Here is a 20,650-nt window from a genome sequence, read left to right on the forward strand (position 1 = left end):
ATGCTGCCTCGCGGCCACAGTAACCCACAGAGCTGACGGCACGCTGTGAAAACATTGTAACTGTGCCAGAGTGTCGTCTCAGCAAAAACGGCTTCCTGTTAGACCAGTTGTGGAACTTTGCCCGTCAGAAAACCAGGTCAGGCCATTTATAGAGGCCTATAGGTTTTTATCTGTGTTTACACTGACATGCTCAGTCAGCAGAGAGAGAGAGACTCAACTTTTCCAATTCTGTGTCTGTTATCAGGTTGTTTGTTAGGTGGCAATATGTACATCCATGTTGTCTTTAATGGGGTAAGACAAACTCGTTTGAGTACATATTGTGTACATAGGAGTGTAGCTATGTTTACTGGGGTAGCATTCTCTCCAAATGTTTCCAGTTGTACTCCCATGGTCTTCCATGCAATATATATATATATATATGCCGGCAAAGTTACAAGGTTTATACGACGTATATATATATATATATTATGTGTGTGTGTGTGTGTGTGTGTGTGTGTGTGTGTGTGTATCTTTACATAAGTGGCTGCACATTTTTAGATACTCCACCATCTCATGTTTGGCAGCAAAAATCAAAGTAGATGCAGCAGAATTAGAGATATCATCTTTTTTTATTCCATGCATTCTTCTATCTTGTCAAAACCTGGCGCCTAAATTACCCACAATGCAATATGACTGTGAACACCTGGAAACACACTTTGATGTGCAAAATTAACTCTTCTTTAAGACTAAATAACCCAATGGCAGCAACTGACACGCTAATGACTTTTTAACAAAACATAAGGACATGCATAAATTCATATCACAGTTGCAATTTACAGAACACATAAAACAAGAATGACAGCAGTCAATAATGAAAACAGTGCACATACAACAATCCACTAAACTCTTGGTTACTGTGAAAACAACATTTCTGCAGAATGACAGTACATCAAAAGGAATAAAACTTCACATTCATTAAAAAATTGTGCGTCAAAAGCAAACACTGCTGCACACATGCAGCATTAAAAATCTGCATCTAGCTAATTACAGTGTATCTGTACAAGTAGCACTACAGTCAAATATTTCACATTTGAGTTCATACATTCAAAAATGTGTTTGACTAGATACTATTCCAGAGTCTTCTACACAGTGATCTATCTGTGGAGCAAACAGGATTTGGAGAGCATGCTTACAGTCAGTAATTAAAGCAAAACAGTACTAAAGGGCTGCTTTCGGTACTCACTGAGAAAAGGTTTCTACCTTAAGATTGTTCTGTTTAACTCTATGAAACCTGAAACGACACCACTTTTCTTCAGACGCTTTTCACCAGTATCTAAACCTTTGGACTTTGAGCAAATTGGTGCGATTTCTTTCAAAAACATGGGGAAAAAAGGCAATGACCAAGTTTTTAAAAATGTCAAGGGAAAAAGGAAAAAAAAACAATATATTGCGAATAATCATTATTGTGTATTTTAAATTATGTAACAACAATTATGATTTTCTGAGCACCTTTTCAGGTAATTTCCTTTTTTATTTTTATTTCATTTGACTCATTTTCAGGTTAGTTTCTTGTACTTTTTCTTTTCGACTATTTCTCAATTTCTTCTTTTGTTGCTCATTGCCTCACTACCATGTTCAATCAACAATTCAAGCCAGTTTGCTCAGTTTTTTGAAGGGTTAAAGTGTCATCTGTTTAACACATTCACATTTAATGCATTTACATGTGGGATATAAGGTCATGGCTGTATGTCTGTATCTTTTGTACTATTCCACTGAAGAGGAATTGTTTTCAAATTAAATTAAAATGCTCTTATGTGACTAAATTCATGGAAAAGTGAAGAAACTCCCTCTCACAATCTGACAAAAATTTTGGCAAAAAAGAAAAAAAATAAAATAGAACAAAATAATACTGCTTTTTAAATGTCAAGGGGTCCCTTTAAATTCCCTTTCAAATTTCTCCTGCATCCCAAAGAAGTTTGAACCCCTCTTCCTCATTTCCTTTCCTTGCCTCCTCTCCTCCAGTCTTAGTGTCTCCCTCCCACCTGAGATGCGAGCGGAGGAGGCAAGGAGGAGAGACAAGACACAAAGAGAGAGGAGTCAAGGCAACAGCCATTTCAGAACATAAAACATCTGTGTTTTGGAGCCATCATTTTAAAGCAACAATAATTAAATATGGCACAGCTGCGTTGTAAGCTGTGTCACGCCTCTTTTATACATTACAGCCGCCAAAAAGATACACCTCCTCACTCATGCTTCCCCCTCCTCAAGATGCATTTTAGGAGTTGAGATATCCTTCAAGATGGCACAACGAAATTGATTCCCGGGTCACAGGCAGGAGGATGAGAGGAGCAGCAGGTGTAGGAGTCGGCGAGTATCTTCCAAACAACCAGTTGCTGAATTCACAGAGCTGGTGCCGCATTATTCCCCCGCAGGCTCAAAACCTGGCAACCGTGAATATTACCTGTTCTCCTCTGCTGACTACTCTGGTCACGCGCAAAAGGTTTTCAGAAAACCGCAAATCCGAAGAAATCTGTAAATGCATCTACAGACTTGACATATTTCAGTTTATATACGGTTTATAATCTACGTGCTTAAATAAACCTGTAACAGGTTGACATTCAGACTAGAAGTCCAAAGTCTGAATCACTGGCAGGAGGTGAACTTTTGTGGTTCTGAGTCACAGACTCCATGATCAAACTTTCATCCTTCTGTCCCACCTGCTGTCCTCGTCCTCCTCGCTCTTCACCTCCTCCTCCTCCTCCTCTACGGTGAGTAAGACAAGTGCAGTCAGAGGAAAACTGTATGATGAGATGAGCTGATGGATTTTCTAACACCAACTGACGTGCTTTGAAAAGGGGCGAGGAGGAGATACGGCAAGGCTTTGCGCTCAGTCTTGGCATCCTCTCAATCTCTTCCTCAGTAATTTCTCCGCCTCACTTCCCCACAGCCTTCACCATCTTCTCCTCCTCTGCCTCAAATAAAGCAAGAGCTTTAAACAAGGCAGAGGAAGAGGAGGAGGAGGAAGATCGCTTTAAGCCATCCCTTTGTTTTCATCCCTCCTTTGCTCTGTGAGACGGGGATGAGATCAGACGAGCTGGAGCAGGAGGTCCTGGAAGGTGTCCAGGCCCCGGCAGGAGTTCCTCAGGGCTCCATCAGAGCCCAGCTGGGCAGCCAAGAGGAACAGCTTCCTGTCCTCAGTCACGGAGCCCAGAGACAAGGCTTCATGCAGCTCTGACACGCTCACTGCATTTGGCTTATCCTGTGAAGAGGGTGAAACCCGTTACACTCAGTCTGACAAAAAAATGGCTGTCTCCTTTTTTCAAGGACAATAACCAATTTACAATATATACATAAATCATGCACATCGACCTAATTTGTTGTTGTGGGGTATTATTATAATCTCATCACTTGTCGCTGTTTGCACTTTAACGTAGAGCACATTGAGTTTCCCTGTAATGCGCTTTATAGATAAAATTGCCTTGACTCACTTTTTTTTTATTAAGAATTACATATCAGCAAATAAACATTGCCCATCAGTGGTATGCAGGATATGAGTTTGTTAAGGGGACAGTTCATCAAAATCAAAAATACATGTTTTTCCTCTTACCTGTAGAGCTGTTTATTAATCTAGATTGTTTTGGTGTGAGTTGTCGAGTGTTGGGGATATCTGCTGTAGAGATGTCTGCCTTCTCTCCATTGTAACAGCACTAGATGGCACTCATTTGTGGTGCTCAAAGCACAAAAGAAATTGTTTGAAAAACTCAACAGTGATGTCTCTTTCCAGAAATCATGGCCCGGTGACTCAAGATAATCCACAGACCTTGTTGGGAGCAGTTCTATAAGGAACTCTTTTCTTTCAACCAATCTACACCCGCCAACTGTACCACACTACAGGTAAGATGTAATATGTATTTTTGATTTTGGGATGAAATGTCCCTTAATGGAAAACCTCCCTTGACCAAAGTTTGTGAAATGAAATTGTACAAAATCAAAACTGTCAAACAGAATGATCAGTATGTTCTCAATACAGTGATTGTAATTTTAACTTCTTTGCAGTTAGCTGTTAACACCTCTGGCAACTATGTTCACTTAGTTTGTTTGAGTGTCAACACAAACAACATACCATGCTATAGTAAACACAAGCTGTACCTGTTTAGCCACATTTTGAGTTTTGGCACATCATGACTGTTTGGCCAAAATATGATCAGGTACACAGCAAATAACTGCACTATTACAAAAAGTGTACATTTAGCCATAATTTCATAAAAATGTAGGCGTTTAGAACACACTGAGACCTGGGCAGGGTAATATATCAATATTAAATCAATATTGTCATATAAAACTAGATATCATCTTTAATTTTGGAAATTGTAATATCAGAATTGTTGTCTCTTTCTGGTTTCAAAGGCTGCATTACAGTAAAGTGGTATACATTTCTGATCTTAGTACCAGATTGTTGTAGCTGTTCTATTATCTGCCTTTACCCACTTACATCCTCCTACAGCCCTCCGTGAAAAAGCAAGCTACGACTCAGAGACCCTTTCAAGGTGTGAGTGTTAGATGCTTCTATTACAGCTTGAATCTTGATATTACCTTTTAATTTCTTCCCAAAGAAGAAATCTGTGCAATATCAGCACAAACTTGTTTGGGTGGACAATACCAACAAATGTATTCCACCTTTAAAAGCCGAATTAATTTCTCAAGACAGAATGAAATTACCATTAACTTCTACAAAATGTGACATTTAAAATAACCACATGCCATATTTTAAATGGTGGTTGTCTCAGTTAGGATTAAAATGTGTGTATGTGAAGACAGTAAATTTAACACCACCCTCCTACACAAACTATTCAACCCAGGCTAGAGTCTATAGATGTCCGCCTCGTTTCTTTGCACCGCCACATCTTTTCCAACACACAGGTTCTGCTGGAAGCATCCTTTGTACTGTTTAAGCAGCGCGAGTGCCGAGGCAGAGAACAAAGCAGTGTGGTGGGTGAGAGCCAGTATCACTGTCAAAAAGAGCTCCTCCTACTGAAGACATTATTTGTTTTATTTTACCTGAGTCATGTGCAAAGCGTGACAAAGGTTTAGGCAGTAGTTCATGTTTAGGCAGTAGTCCAGTAGAAACCATGAAGAACTGATGTTAAATTACTGAGTGCCAGTACAAAAAAGAAAAAAAGAAATTCATCATGTACAAAAACTATGCGGAGGGCAACAAAAAATGAATTGCAGTATGTACAACATGCAGGTCGAAAATTATAGATAGAGACGCAACAGCTTTTTTTTTTTAGAATATAATACATCTTTAAAAATAATTCATGATTTTTGTAAATGTAATATATTATTACAGTATTTTTAAAATGTCATTATATTTGGTGAAGAGTGCATTATGACTTGTTTAGGACTCAGAACTCAAAGTTTTGGACTTGGGATTTGTCAGAGTTGACTTGGGACTTCAGTGCAAAAATGAGAGATTTACTTGTAACCTGCAAAACAATGACTTGGTCCCACGTCTGGTATTTAGCCACATTTTTGGACATCCTGATGATAAAATCCTGATTGGTCAATATATGGCTGAAACCATGCAGATTTGTCAAAAGAGGTACAAGTCAAAACAGTGAGCACCGTTTTTGTCATTTGCAAGTGAAAAAAAACAAAACAAATTTAGTCGAAAAGTGAACATTTTCTTAAATGTCTGGGTTACATATAAATTTTCCAGCATTATTTAAATGACTATGTTTTAATGTGATTCATTACCTAACCAAATATAATCCAGTTGATGCCTACACGTCTTTTAACCTGCAGATCATCAAAGCCCTACCTACTGGGAAATATAGCAATTGCATGGAACAGTTTGATGTACAACATCAAAGATTACCTGTGTAACCTGAAAGAAAATCTGTATTTCTGTAGCCTTTTTCATATCAACAGGCGATAGGTTTAAAAGGGCATACGTCTCCCTTTCACATTCTGTTTGATGTTCAAAGTTTCCTTATTAGTTCTGAAGATGAAAGTAGAGAAAAAGAGAGTGTTAATTTCACACCTGTAATGATTTAAAAAGGCTTCTTGCTTTGGATGTTTTGACCGTGATATATCTCATAAGCTAACTGGACCGCACCTAAGTGATAAGTTCAATGAGTTTTATCTCTTTTTAAACTAATTTTGCAAGTATATTGCTCAGTGCTGAGAGGATGAAAGCTGCAGCGCTCTGACAGTAGATGTGACAAATATTCCTGCTTCCTGTGAAGGGTCATGTATAATTCTAAAAGTACTGAGCACGGTGAAGAAATATGAGCTCAGGAGGAAATTTAGAAAAGTTTAAATGACGAGGCTGATGGATCATCACAGCTGGGTAAATAAAGACAGAGTGTGTACCTGTTTGAACCAATCATAAATCTCTTTTTTTTGTGCACTTTCACTTTAAAATTTTGACCCCCTATGAAAATACTGACTGCAGAGTTTTAACCAGTCCACCAGAATGTGCCTTATTTTAGGTGAGTATTTCATTTTTTTTCTTAACAATTGACTACATTTATTCCAAATATTGTTTACTTTTCTTATTTCTTTAATATTGTGCTCCAATTCATTCACAGGAAGAAGTTAAAGGACCATTCATAACAGTATTTTTGTAAGTTTTACATTTGTAATTAATGCTGCAACATTTTTGATATACATTTTTTTTGTTCCAGGTAGCCATTGATTTCCATTTCCATACATTCTAATAATCAACTGGCATGTATTAAAATGCATTGACACACAAACACAAACACATTTGCAAAGTGGTTAGCTGTCTTGTAAATGACTTTACCTGCTTGTTTCCCAGGACGACCACAGGCAGCTGTGGCTCCACCCGCAGCAGGCGGTGCAGTTCAGCCTTAGCCAGTGGGAGGCGGCCTCTGTCAGCGGAGTCAACCACATACACCAGAACGTGAGTCCTTCTCAGGTAGTCCGACCAGTACCGCCGTAAGTCCTCCCCGCCACCGACTGCAACGCAAACAACATTTGTGTATCAGAAAATATACTGTTTCTGGTGAACTTTAAACCATTGAGGCTGAATTGGACCAAATATCAGCCTTTAAGTGGCGTGGCAATACAGAGTTAAGGTGTAAATTAGGTGTTGTTTCTGGCGCATGCTTAGTACCAAATATTTTGCTTTCTATGTTCACACGAGTTACAAAGGGACCAGAGTTTTGAAAAATGTGCACCTTAGAAGGTGTTTTCAGAAATCTCCACTTAGTGACCTAAAACTAACAAACTAACTAATTAGAAAAGCAACTCCCTAAATCTGGTTTCATTTATTGAAGCTGTTACTTGTTGCTAAGCCATATAATGTTGTTTAGACCAAAGTAGACAACGTGGATGATCTCATAACAAGTCTTATCAGTCTGTTATGACGTATTCGAACAACAGTCAGGGTCCATTGTGACTAAGCAGTTGCTCTCAATGGGAGTTTATGTGATTAAATAAGAGTTTAAAGGTTTTTCAAAAAATCTGGCATTTAAATGTGAATTTGCAGAAAGAGAGATAAACAGGATCTGATGTAATGCTCTTTTATTGATCCTTACAAAAGAAACTCACTGTAAAGTCAGCCAAAGAAAAACAGCCACACAGCTCTGACTGATGGCCTCGCTCAGGAGCATTTCAGTGTGGCAGATGTTTTCTGTCAGCGTCCTTTGTGTTACAGTAATAAAAAGACGACATAACGGCTGAATAAGTACATGGACAGATCGATAGGTAGAATTAGATAAACTGGCTTTCCTCCTTCAAACAAACTGGCCACAGATTCATTTCAGATGTCCACCAGACCGAATGAAATCACTAATCTAGTTTGCACTGGGGGGGTGAAATAAGCGAAGACGGCACTTAGCCATTATTTATATCCACTTTTCCCTGCTGGGGAAATTGGTCTGATTCATTTTTTCCATCTTGTTGCCTGCGGACATGATATGTCAACGAGGCTATGAGCGAAATGTAACTGTGCAGCTCTTTCCTCTCCTCTTAAACAGTTTAGGATTCTATTTTTTTTTTTCCATTTTCTTGCCTTTTTATACATGTTTACCCTTTTTATTGTTTGTACTTTTCCTTCCTGTAAACAAAAGCATTATTCTACATTTTATGAAGGAATTGTGTGAGTATTGAGGTGTGTGTTTGTGATTCAGCTCCACTGATAACTAATATTTGGAACCAATATGCTTTTACAATAAAAGTGAAGATCATTTTGTCAATATTTAGAATTTGGAATATATCAAACTCCAACACAAAACTTTGTTTTAAAGCCTTTGGCAAATGTTTAATCAAAATTGAGACTTTCAACATCATATACAGCAAGTTCCCAGGAGCTTTTTTTTTTATAAAGTCAAGTAAAAATTTAAATTAAAAAATGAATTAATAAAAATAGCTCCCTGAGGTTTAACAAAGTAAAAGTTCCTACCATGCTGACACTTTCTTTGCACTTTTTAATTAATTAATTTGATCGGCAATCATTTAAATAAAATGCCGATACAGATAATCGGCAAAATGCAAAATATAAAGCCCGATAATCAGCCAGGCCAATAATCCGTCAATCCCTATTGTCTACACATATAATTATCTATCCTGCTCTGTGCACTAATGGTCGACTCAGTCACCTGACTGATTGCTGATTGATTGATTGATTGTGCTTTGATAAAATGGCATCATAAGGTCCAATCTAAACCAGAAAAAAAAAGCTTGCCAAAGCACTCTTCAACACTTCAGTCCCCACACTGTTTACACCCCACACAGTCACAGGACACTTTTGTCAGAAAATTCAGTTACCAGCTTCAGTGGTGGGGAGAGTTTCATAATATCAGTAAAGGCTTTAACTTCCCACAATCCTGCTGTGCAGGAGAACTGACCTGCAGCTATAATGACCACCGGTGCTCTGCGACCAAACGATTCACTGCTCTCACACCGGCGGGTACGACTCCAGGTCGTCACCGCCTCCAAATTCAGCGCGGCACAGCTCAGCGAGAATTCATTAGTGCTGGACTTAATGGAAAATGTTGCTAGGAAACTGGGTAGGGATGTAGCTTTAGCTGGTGTGATGTGGCAGCAATAAATACCTGTTTACCTTATATAGCACAGAGGGTGGACAAGTGGTGTGAGCAGCTCGTGTTTTATATTCAGAGGGAGCTCAGCGGGACGCTCGTCCTGCTGCTCTACAGGCTACCTTATTAGATACACACCCACATGCCCACACACACAACTGACACTGAGTCATACAGGTGTGAACGATGTGGATGTGTGTATATATTTTACAGAGTTGTAGCCCCGAGGGCAAAAGTACCTCTGCAGTGTTTTCTATGGAAATTGTGGCTTGACTTTCTGAGCAGCTAAACAAGCCCTAGTACCAAACACTGGGTGGTTATCACACCAAGTTTTGCAGCCAAAGTTCAACTAAATTTTACACTGACCCCTTAAATCCCAAGAAATGCATCCAGTGGCATTCCAGTGTCGTGTCAAAGTCTATTTCCCCCTTTGATTAATGTTTCCTCCATCTGCGACCTTTGCGCTCCAAATGTTATCTCAGCACAAACCTTGGAGAAATACCAATGTTTTGGGTTTTTGACCTGATCTGGCAACAGTTTGCATCTTCAAGTCTTCCAGGTCACAAGGAAAGTGCTGGGTTTGTGGTGTAGACACGAGTGAAACTGACACTGATCTGTTCCTTATTTAAAAAAACACAACAACTTTGATGATTTAGTGTACTTGACAGCATATATTGTAGTATGGAACAGGGTCACACGTGTTTTAAAGGTATACTTCACCCTCAAAAATGACCATTTGTGTATCAATTACTTGTACTTTACTTTTTTTTCTTTTTAAAATGAATTTGTGGAAAAAAAAAGATAATTCTTTATGGATTTTGTCATAGGTGACCGCATTTTACAACAGCAAAACTATATGAAAACATCTGTTTACAAAATCCCCCACAACTTGTGTAGTGTAATCTAAACCTCATTTTTCCAGTTGTATGCTCAGTACCTCCAAAATAAGCAGCAATTGTATCTTGCTGAACATGGGATCTGCTGGTCTACCACTGCCTCAATCTTGTAGTTTGTTTGTGTTATCATGTGACTTTGGTGAGTCCAAACTAACATTTTAAACCCCAAAGTCACACAATAACACAAAGTAACAAACTGATCGAGCAGTGGTAGACAAGCAGCTCTTGTCTTCAGCAAGGTAAAATTACTCTTTTGGTCATTGGAATCTGGCTTTAAAGAGAGTGTAGGTAAATTTTACTTTCGTTCAGTTCCCCATCATGGGACTTTTATTATACTGCATGAGTTATGTGACAGTTTGTAGACAAATATTTTGATATAGTGCTGCTGATGATGAACGCAGTTGCCTTTTTACTGCATTCATCAAGAATTTCCTCTGTTCTTGGATTCTTCATTCACCATGGAAGCATGTGACAAAAATAAAGTTTTCCTCATAATTCAGCATAACAGAGGGTTAATAATTGACATACAAATGGTTATTCTGGGGGTGGACTATTTCTTTAATGGCATCTGTGATGTCAGTTTTTTGACACCAGAATGTTTGTTGAAGAGGAAAGCGGAGAATTTGGGCCCCATCTAAATGCACAGTTTACATAAATATACAAGGAACTCCTTCCTGATACTGCTTTTCAGTTCCTTTTTGCAAAACCCCAATTGACAGCTCCTCAAAGCTTAAAAGTCCTTCTCTAACTGATCTGATCTGCATCTTTCATTTTGGGTTTAAAGGCTTTTAGCTTAGATTTCTCCAGAGGACTTCATAAGGAGAGCTACTCAGTCTCTGTGCACTGTACTGCTCCTGATGTGTGTATGCATGCACTAAGCTGTCAACATGCTTCTGCGTCAATGTCAGCCAGACAAAGACTCCAACATTAACTGCACTGGGCCACTGAAGTACTCCGAGTGAGTGGGCGGTGACATGTGTTCCTCTTACTTTCAGAGATGAGAAAAGAATTCTTGGCGCCCACCGATCTCTGTGTTCAGATCATGAATAAATCAGCCGCCGAGCATGACACTTTCCTCCGAATACATCCAAAGAACCTCATTCTGAGGCCGACTGCAGCTGAGCACCTCACACTCAGACAATATGAATGAAGAGTGAAGTGATTTATGTTATTTTTAGTACAGTGCAGCGGCTTTCGGTGGAATGCTAATTAGCAGGATTTATGAGTTTGTATGTAAATACAGTGCAACTGGATTCATCTACCTCCCCGTTTTGGATGTGCATAATTTGATCTCCCCCATGTTCATTTTAATAAAATGAAACCAGTGAACTAGTTCACAATTGCACCTTCTGGGGATCTCTGTAACAGGTTTAAGTGTTAACTTCCATGATACTTTGATACCAAACAGAAACCCCAGTCACTGAACAAATGAAAACAATATAGCAAGTGTCAGAGATAGCCTCTGTGTTTGCAATGATGGATGCAGCGAGCTCTCAGGAAGGAGATGGGTGGCAAAGACCTGAAATCTTTATCAGCCGAGCTGCTGTGAGCTGAATCTCCCTTTATGCGCACTCAAGTTTTTAGATCAAACTTCCTAAGTTACTTACCAACACCTAAAGCAACTTTATTATATTGTTTGAAGTTTAATTGGTAGTTCTTCATGAAACTTACTTTTTGTCATATTTGCTGAAACTGTCATCTGACAGTACTACAAAAGACAGATAATCTGTGGGGGAAAAATCACATATTTGGGCTTAGTGCTCTTAATGGCATTTGCAAAAATCCACTGTGCCTGAACGAATACGACTAATCAAAGTCAGGAATCCCTACATCAATCTAAACGTCACCCCCATCCCATCTATGGCCCCATCCTGCCAGCTGTACCTTTAACACATACATTGATTCAGTGCCATAATTAGCTCTGTTGCTGGCTTAAAGGTGAGACAACTCCGTCCCCCCATTCAGTCATTTTGTCTTTTATAAAGAACAGTACGGCAGAATAACAGCAAAAAAATCCCATCTTGAACAGGCAGCGTAAAACGGGCTGTTGTTTTGGTTTACTCTCCCCGGTTTTCAGATAGTAGACTCTTGAAAACCCCCTGAACACTACCTGCTTTGCAGTAAACAGCAGTCAAACACAGTTGGCTGGTGAACATGGCGCAGGAATTAGAAGGCTAAAGAGACAGATATTTCCCACAGGAGTTGGAGGAGACCAAACACAGAGCAGAGAGTTAATACTGTGCTTATGTTCTTGAATTGGACACAAAATACAACTAAGTTAATGACAGAGTAACTTGATGATGGAATATCTTTAAAAAATTATGGCCACATAGCATATCTGCAGTATTTAACACACCAAAACTTACTTGATAAATGTTACATCCTAAATAAATTCTAAATGTTAGCATGTACACATAACTGTTGGTTATAACAGTGACATTAGCATGATAACTACTATATTCTAATCCTCCGAGTGTTCATATCATATTTGATAACAAAAAAGTCAAATTTTGAGGCCATTTTTGTCACTGACTCTCAGCTCCCACAACTTGCACTTCAAGCTGCATCTCTGTGGAGCTGTGTAATGCAGTGCGAGTTTGATGAAACAAATGGCCAACTGTACTGAACAGAGCTCTAAAAGCACTTTCCAATTCTCCACTTCACGCTATTTTATAAAACATAAATGCCTTCTAGACTCTACACAGAGCCTGCACTGTTTGATTTTGAGGGATAAAAAGAGTCTTACTCTCTAGGAAGTCGAGCTGACAGGCGGGGGCGTTGAGGCTCATAAAGTTGAAGCCACGGGTGGGCCGGCAGCGGCCTCTTTTAGCCACCGACTCCCCGGGGGTCAAACCCTGCAACATGCTGCTCTTCCCGGCCCCATCCAGACCGAGGACGAGGACCTGGCGCTTCCCACGCTCCTCCTCCTCCTGCAGGCAAAAAATTTCACACGTTAATGGCCCAGAAATGTTCCAAAAAATAAACGTAATTTATTTGATACTGAATGTGGTTAATTGCGCTGTTAAGGAGAGTGAGGTTATGGAAGAATGGTTAGTTTGCCTTAGGTGTACAAATCAAATTAACAGTGAGAATGATATGACTCACATTGGGCTTATTATGTTTTTGTTTTTTGTCCTTTTTTTGTGCAATGGACTTCTGGGGACATTTTGGTCCTCAGATTTTGCTGCAGAGTGAGTACTTGACTTCCCCGCTACTCTTTGATACAGAGGAGTTGCAGACATGCAGGCAGCAGTACAAAGGAGGAGAGATGAGAGACCTTCTGCTTAGAAGTGGTGAATTTACAGCTCACAACAAGTATATATGATACAGTCTCTGGCTTTTGTTAAATATATAGTGTTGGTAAAAAAAAAAAAAATTTCACATTTACAACCCATCAGCTTGTTTACTGTATTACGTGAATGCCGCTGTCGCACTGAATGTTCTATGGAGCTCTCTCCAAACTTTAAAACTTTGAATGGAAAACAAAACGAACTGTGGAATATTCATGTTGAACAGCCAAATCTGATTTGACTGACATAATTCTTAGTCGAGTACATCCTTAATGCAAGTTGTCTGAAATCCACAGATGGCTTTGTGAGATATAACACAATATTTGGCTTCCATAGTGGGGGTCTTCAGGTCCTCCAGTTTTGCTATAATGACCTGAAACAACCTGCATCTACACCACATCTCATAAAATCCTTCATGGCCAAAATAATGGAATTACTGCAAATTACCGTGAAAATGAGCCATTTTGAGAACATAACCTTGGCCTCATTTACAGTGAACACAGTCATTATTTGCAGCCCTGATTATAAGACACCAAATGTTGGTACTTTTCACATATTGGTAATCACCAGTTATCTATCAGCTTTAAGATTCACTGTACAATCTGACAAGTTGATCTTCAAAAAAATCTAGGAAACTGATTGCATTGAAAAAGGTAATAAAACTATTAACCTTGAATTATGTTTATTTTATTTCTAAATGTTAATTTTACTTATAATTATCTTGTATTTGCATGATTTTGTGAAGTTATTGAAACCTTGAAAATGTCTGAAAAAAATCTTGACTCGACGGATTTTGGTCATGACAGGATTTTGCTGAGATCTGCTAGTTCTGTTTTGTTAACATGTTATAGACATGTTAGGCAGTCAGTTTCCTAGATTTTTATTACTTAAAATCAAGTTGTCAAATTTACATTGTAGCACCTCTGCAAACTGGATTATCATCAAGTAACAAATGCATTAGAGAGCTGGGAATTTGACCCTGGGTGTGCAAAAGACATTTCATAATGTTCAGGAATATGAATCAGCAGCGTCAAACCTCTAGAGGTAGAAGTCACGATATTGTACTTCAATAATAGGCATCACAGAGCAGCCCCGTGATAACCTTGATCCATATTGCTACAGGTCAGATTTGAGAGAGCGAACAGAGACAGAGAGTACTCGTCGCCTCGGAGCTGCCAGTATCTGTGGAAAGACAAGTGGCTTAAAGGTTAGCAGCCGGATTCAAACCTCCAAGCTCTCTTTGCACCTTAGTCGCCATAACCCCTCTGAGATCCCGCACACATCAGTCATCGCCTTTTTAAAAGTCACGCAGGGTTAGTCGCTATTCAAACCTCGTGTTCATGTGCGGCTGCGATTCTGTGGTGGAGGTTAATTAGCAATTCATATCAGCCCTTTCAGAACTGGGATGCATCTGTTTTTGCTTTCTTGTATAAAATATCACTTTTAACTTCACTTAATTGATGCATGATTGAGCCTTAAAGGAGAGTTTTCAAAAGCGAACCCTCAGAATCGGCACTAATTAGATTCCTTGACACAAAATCTGCATAACAACTACCCTGTTATTGTGTCAGGAGGAAGTCAGGGGAAGAATTTAAGTGGTGATGAATTAAATCTCATGTTTCTGGCTGTAATCCCTGACTGGTGTTGCTGGGTAAACACAGCATCAGATAAACATGGTTGCTTTGACAGATCTGTAGCTCGCCTCTGTGTACTTCTAGCTTATACAGTCCACTGGGAGACAAACCTCAAACCGTGACAGCGCTCAGCAGCTCTGCAGCTCTTAAGGCTGCAGAGCTTGCACCACTTTTCGTCTTTTTGCAGCAATATCAGCAAGGACTTTGTGCAAAGTGATCAATTCTTGTATGCTTGCTCTGCATTGTTCCTGTCACCTGTTTCTCCAAGATTATACAGGAGATGTGTATCGGAAGATTGTGACAAAAGCAAACAAAACATTCAATTTAATATATATTTTTAGAATTCTTTGACGTTTCTTTTTGCTCTGCATCGTGCCTCTCACCTGTTTCTCCAACATTATTCAGGAGATGGTTATCAGAAGCTTGTGACGAAAGCTAACAAAACATTCAATTTAATATATATTTTTAGAATTCTTTGACATTTCTTTGGATAATAAATGGATCTGACATTTTTCAAATCAAGCCAGCGTACTGGCCATTTATCCTCTGCTCCCTTCAGATACTACAAAGCCTTTTTTCTTTTAGATTTTAACCTCCGTTCTGCCAGTTCAGACATTTCTCATAAAAAGCCAGTGATACTGTATTGATCGCTATTGTTTTTCTGCTCCACAGGGAGGAAAAAAAAGCCCAACTCAGCTGCAGATCAGCACTGCTGGATCTGACAGGGATTTAACGTCTTGCTCAAGGACACTCCAGCAAAGCGGATGTTTGGTAACACATTGGCTTCATCACACAGAGGCACTAAAGCCAGCTCGCCTGCAGCACTGAATAGAAAGCGTAGAGCTGAAGAGGGAAGAGTAGAGGGAAGTGATGGAAACTTTGATCCTTTATTACGCATATCCGTCCATCATGTTCAGAGTTACAGGAGTACTTCTATGACTGAATATTTTCATGTTTTTGTACTAACATTATTTCTATCTTGTCTTGTTTCTTCTTTGTTCGGGAATTACTTTGAGTGCTTTTCATCCAGCCCCAGATAACGAGCTTGAACTTGCTGCATTGAGCAGAGGGCTTTTAAGCAGTAAGAGCGATAGTGGCGGCATCAAAAGCAAGTCTTTTTAAGTTACAATCAAGTGTTGTCTGAGTGATCAAACAGGTGCTAAATACACGTCTTTTGTTTCCTCAGAGAGTGAGATGATTCATATCAAACCCATGTCTTAAGATGTGGATAACTTATCTTAAATTAGCATAAAAACTGGAGGCAGGGGGAAACAGCTCGCCAGGCTTTGTCCAAGTCCAAAATACATCTATCAACACTTCTAACACTTACTAACTAATCTGTGCACAGACATAAAATGAAAATCAAATTATTTCCTGCTGAATAGCAGTGTATCCTTTCGCCCAGCACATATTTGGAGCACCTCTGGCTCTATATTTTGCAGACTGATGTGGTTGGTAAGCACAGGTTTTGTTTTTTGTGCAGGCATGATGGTACCAAACCAAGCAACCTCACTGTGAAGACAAGACTTAAGCCGCTTCACTTAGCTAAATCTCCCCCTAAAGCCACATTTTTTTTCCCATTTCATGAACAGATTACACTAACATCGAGATAATACATTGTGTTAATACGTGAACTTTAGTGGTGTTGTTGGTTGTATTTGGTGTAGGACAGGCTCAATATCAGACTTTTACAACACCATTACCACGGCCAAAAGAGTTCACAATAAAAATACAATGATGAGTCTGTAAACACAAAGGTACAAAAGCATACAAAAAGAGCAATTACACTTAATGGATACTAAAAAAGGCAACCAGGTAACGAAGAGGAGGGAGACAAAATGAGAACAAAAAGAAATCGAATTATTTAAGAGGTGCTGGATTATTTAAACTAAATTATCACATGTATTATTAAAATTATATTAGTATTTCATGGTCAATACTGATATATCGCGAGAGGCTATCAGTTGTATTTAGGGTTGTAATTGTATGATATTTTCACAGTACAATAAAACAATATTGCGGAATCATGGTATTACATAATTATTACTGTAACTATCGGTTACACCGATCCTTACAGGAATGAAAACCAAAGGGCTTTTTCTTCAGTTCAAGTAATGGTTTTAAAAACCTAAAACCATTTTTTAAATGAACGTAACTAAAATAATTTTAATATTCTCTATACAGTTGGATTTTTTTCAATAACATAAAAAAAGCAAATATGGTATGGTATGAGAACCATGAATTTTGATACCACAGTATACACTGGAACCAGTATACTGCTGTAACCCTAGTTTTATATTGTATTTGTATTTGTATTTTTTGCTTTTTTGAGGTCATAGTGATGTCATCAAGGTCATCTCCGCTTGGACTCTAAATTCTTGACAGAAAACCTGCCTTACAAACTGGGAGTGTGAAGTATAAAATGTTAATAGCTTTATCGAGGCAGTCATGGTCTGATGAAGGGCACTGCCAGCTTGCATTATGGAAAGTCTAGGAGATACGTTATTGGAGCTTAATACCAAGGACTAAAAGTAAAGATATCTCAAGCTTTGCTGCTTTGATTTGAACCATCAACCCCCCCCAAACTTTATGGAAGTGTAAAGGTTAATTGAACCTTTTTAAAGATCACTGTTTCCCTCAGGAAAATGCATCCAGTCTCATGAGCATTTCAGTTGGCCAAAGCATCATCCACTGAATCTGGCATTTGCAGTGTGAAGTATCAACTCTGCTCTCTTTCTCTGAATGCGAATGTTATATTTCATAAAAGTGTTTGAATCTTTTATGACGTAAGTGGTCCTTATCAGGAAACACTGACAATGAAAACTGCTGCGTAATGTGGTAATCCAAACACAGTGAAAGGCTTTTGATTAAAAATAATCAAAAATGGGGTTTGAAATGACAAAAGTTTACTGCAGCTGTTCTCGAAGTCACAACGTGATGCAAAATCATCTATATTTGTGCATGTAGCTGCACTGTTACAAAATTACACCCCACATCTAAATGGACTCAGACACTGAATCCTTTTGAACAGTTTATCTAGCCGCTCAATCTGTTTCTACACTTTCAGAGATTGTTTGTCGCTGTGTAAATGAGCATGTGCCACCCTCCCACCTGCTGAAACTCCCCAAGGTCAAAAACACGCTGTTAGTCAACTCCCCTGCTTTCCGAAGCCGAAGACGTGATTACAATGCATCTTGGTAAAATTTGGCTCCCGGGATGAAAACATTTACGCCCCCTTACTCCCCTCCGCAGCGAGCTGCTGGCAGACACTGACAACATTATCCTCTAAAGACAGACTGAGCCACATAAAGCAGCCTAAGCTTATTACAGGCTGCTGCTGATTGAATCTAGGAAACAAGATTAGAGACATGCAAATAGATTTTATTAAGAGATTCAGGCTGCAGCTGTAGTGCTCCATTCAAGAGTCATTAATTAAGACCCTCGGCCACCCGGCTGCTTCCTTTCTGTCTCTGTCTGTCTGTTGGAAGCTCAGATACAGTTATTATTGGCCATAACTACACGATGTGGAAAAATGAAAACTGAAAATAACATCATGGCATTTTGAAGATTTGGGAAGCCATTATATTTTTCACATCTCCACCCTCATCATCTTCATCATTACGGCAGCTGCTACATCTTTTTTTTTTATCAGCTTCTTTACCATCACTTTTGGCATTGTTACCATTGATTAATGTTGAAATACGTACTGAAATCTATTACATCAGGAAAAGTAGCAATACTACAGTGTAAAAAATACTTTGTTATAAGTAAAAGTAATACATGCAAAAAAAAGTAAAAAGTATTAGAATAAAAAAATACTTAAAAATATCAAAAGTACTCATTAAGCAGAATGGCCCATTTCACAACAACAACAACAACAACAACAACAACAACAACAATAATAATAAAAATAATAAGTTTCTTTTTCTTCATCATCTCCTTTTTAAGACACATTTGAAATACATAAATCAAATCTTCATATTTATCATTATCTTGGTCACTGTCATCTTCACTGTTCTCTTCCTCACATCACCATCCTCATCATCAATGACATCATCAAAACCATCATCACTATCTTTATCATCAGTGTCATCAGTACCATCGACATTATTGTCGCCCCTGCTGCGTGGCTTTTTCACATCTTCATCACCTTCATACTCTTCTTGTCCATCATCTGTCTCCTTGTCTAATGGACATTGGCGTTCCCATCATCATCATCAGCATTGAAGACAACAATCACAACAGTCATCTTCATCATCAGTGCCATCACTACCACAGTCATCATTATCGTCTCCGTTGCATCACTTTTTCACAATTTCATATTCTTCTTGTTCATCACTCTCCTTGTCTCATTAACTTTCTTGTCCTCCTCCTCCTCCTCCTCCTCATCATCATCATCATCATCATCATCATCACAAAGGCAACTATTGCATCATCTTTTGATGATCTTTATCTTTACATTTGCCTCTGCCATTGTCATCTTCACGATTATCATCACTGTTCTCGTAATGTCATCATCCTCATTGTCAGAAACAAAAGCACCATCATCTTCATCCTCACCATCTTTATCATAATACTGCCACTCCATGGTCACCTTAATCTTCATCAGATTCAACTTTCTCATTGCCATCAACCTCTTCATCATCATTGAAAACATCAACACCATCATTTTTATCACCACTGACATCACCAACATATTCTTCATCATTAAAATTTCCATTCCACTGTCACCTTTATCTTCATCAGCCTCTACTTATCAACCTCTTCCTCCTCATCATCATGCTTTTATCCATCATCATCATCAACATCATCATCACCGCAAAATCTTCCTGTTCATGAACAGTTTTACAATAAACCATCATTAAATCCATCATTAGTATCATCTCCACTATTTCATGTTTCGGAAGCATCATCATCACCTTTGATACGTCAGTTCTTAATGAGCAGCAGCATCTTCCTCTTCATCATTATCACATTCAAATGTCATTATTATTGTTTAATTATTATCAATTTCAACATAATCACTACAACCACTGCTATTTAATCACCAGGCATCATTCAGTCTTCATGACCATCATCACCACCGTCTCAGTGATGTTCATCAGAATTCTGCAGTGTTTCCTTCATTCATTCCGTCTGTCAGATGTAAATCAGTCTCTTCACGTCCAAGTTAAATAGTTAAAAAAAACATTTAAAAATGACATAAAAATGTAAAATGACTAGAAACATTCAGTGTCACCTCTTTGATCGTGCAGTATTCCGCCTGTGGTGACCATATTCGCCTCTTGTAGAAGAAGTTCAAGGCGATGAAGAGAGCAGAGCCCAGGGCAGCCACGGCGGCGGTCAGGGCGATGGAGATGTGCCGGAGGAGAACCATATGTAGAGCGCACCGATCGGCGACTGGAACCGGAGAAGCTGGTGGGGAGTCGGTGCTTTCCAGACACCGGCACTGTTAACAGACTGACTGTCGCTTCCTTCTTCTTCTTGTCCTGCTGCCGTTGGACGCACTACATGTGACCGCGCGCTCTCCGCTTGTTTTTGTTTCGAGACGCGCAAGAAGGGCAAAAAAAATGCTGCGTTCAAAGACGGCTTGTAAATTCTGACTCTCCTCTCGACCGGCGACTGGTAGCACGTTTATATTCAGTTTAAAGCAGAAAATAATACAATCAAAGATATTAACATTTAAAACACAGTTTTGAGGTGGTTATTTGACTTGGTTTAAAGAAATCTGTAGGCTACTGTTGGAGCAGCACTTCTGTTTATGGGTCCAGCATGTTGCAGTT

General features: G+C 39.0%; 1 protein-coding gene across 1 annotated transcript; it reads right to left on the minus strand.

The window, feature by feature from the left end:
* Window positions 1-2,186: 2,186 nt before the first annotated feature.
* Window positions 2,187-20,399, minus strand: arl10 (ADP-ribosylation factor-like 10). The gene is made up of 4 exons (XM_042499498.1): window positions 20,107-20,399; window positions 12,690-12,873; window positions 6,788-6,963; window positions 2,187-3,238 (listed from the first exon to the last, which is right to left on the minus strand). Exons 1-4 carry the CDS (start codon window positions 20,242-20,244, stop codon window positions 3,065-3,067), a joined length of 672 nt encoding a protein of 223 aa, XP_042355432.1. The 5' UTR covers window positions 20,245-20,399; the 3' UTR covers window positions 2,187-3,064.
* Window positions 20,400-20,650: the final 251 nt, after the last annotated feature.

Source organism: Plectropomus leopardus, chromosome 13 (assembly GCF_008729295.1).
Source record: "Plectropomus leopardus isolate mb chromosome 13, YSFRI_Pleo_2.0, whole genome shotgun sequence".
In the NCBI taxonomy this organism is placed as follows: domain Eukaryota; kingdom Metazoa; phylum Chordata; class Actinopteri; order Perciformes; family Serranidae; genus Plectropomus; species Plectropomus leopardus.

Coding starts and splice junctions, on each gene's coding strand:
- arl10 (XM_042499498.1), bottom strand. CDS start 20,244: ATGGTTCTCCTCCGGCACATCTCCATCGCCCTGACCGCCGCCGTGGCT. Junction 12,874..20,106: donor AATACTGCACGATCAAAGAG/GTGACACTGAAT, acceptor TTTTGCCTGCAG/GAGGAGGAGGAGCGTGGGAA. Junction 6,964..12,689: donor TCAGCTCGACTTCCTAGAGA/GTAAGACTCTTT, acceptor TTTGCGTTGCAG/TCGGTGGCGGGGAGGACTTA.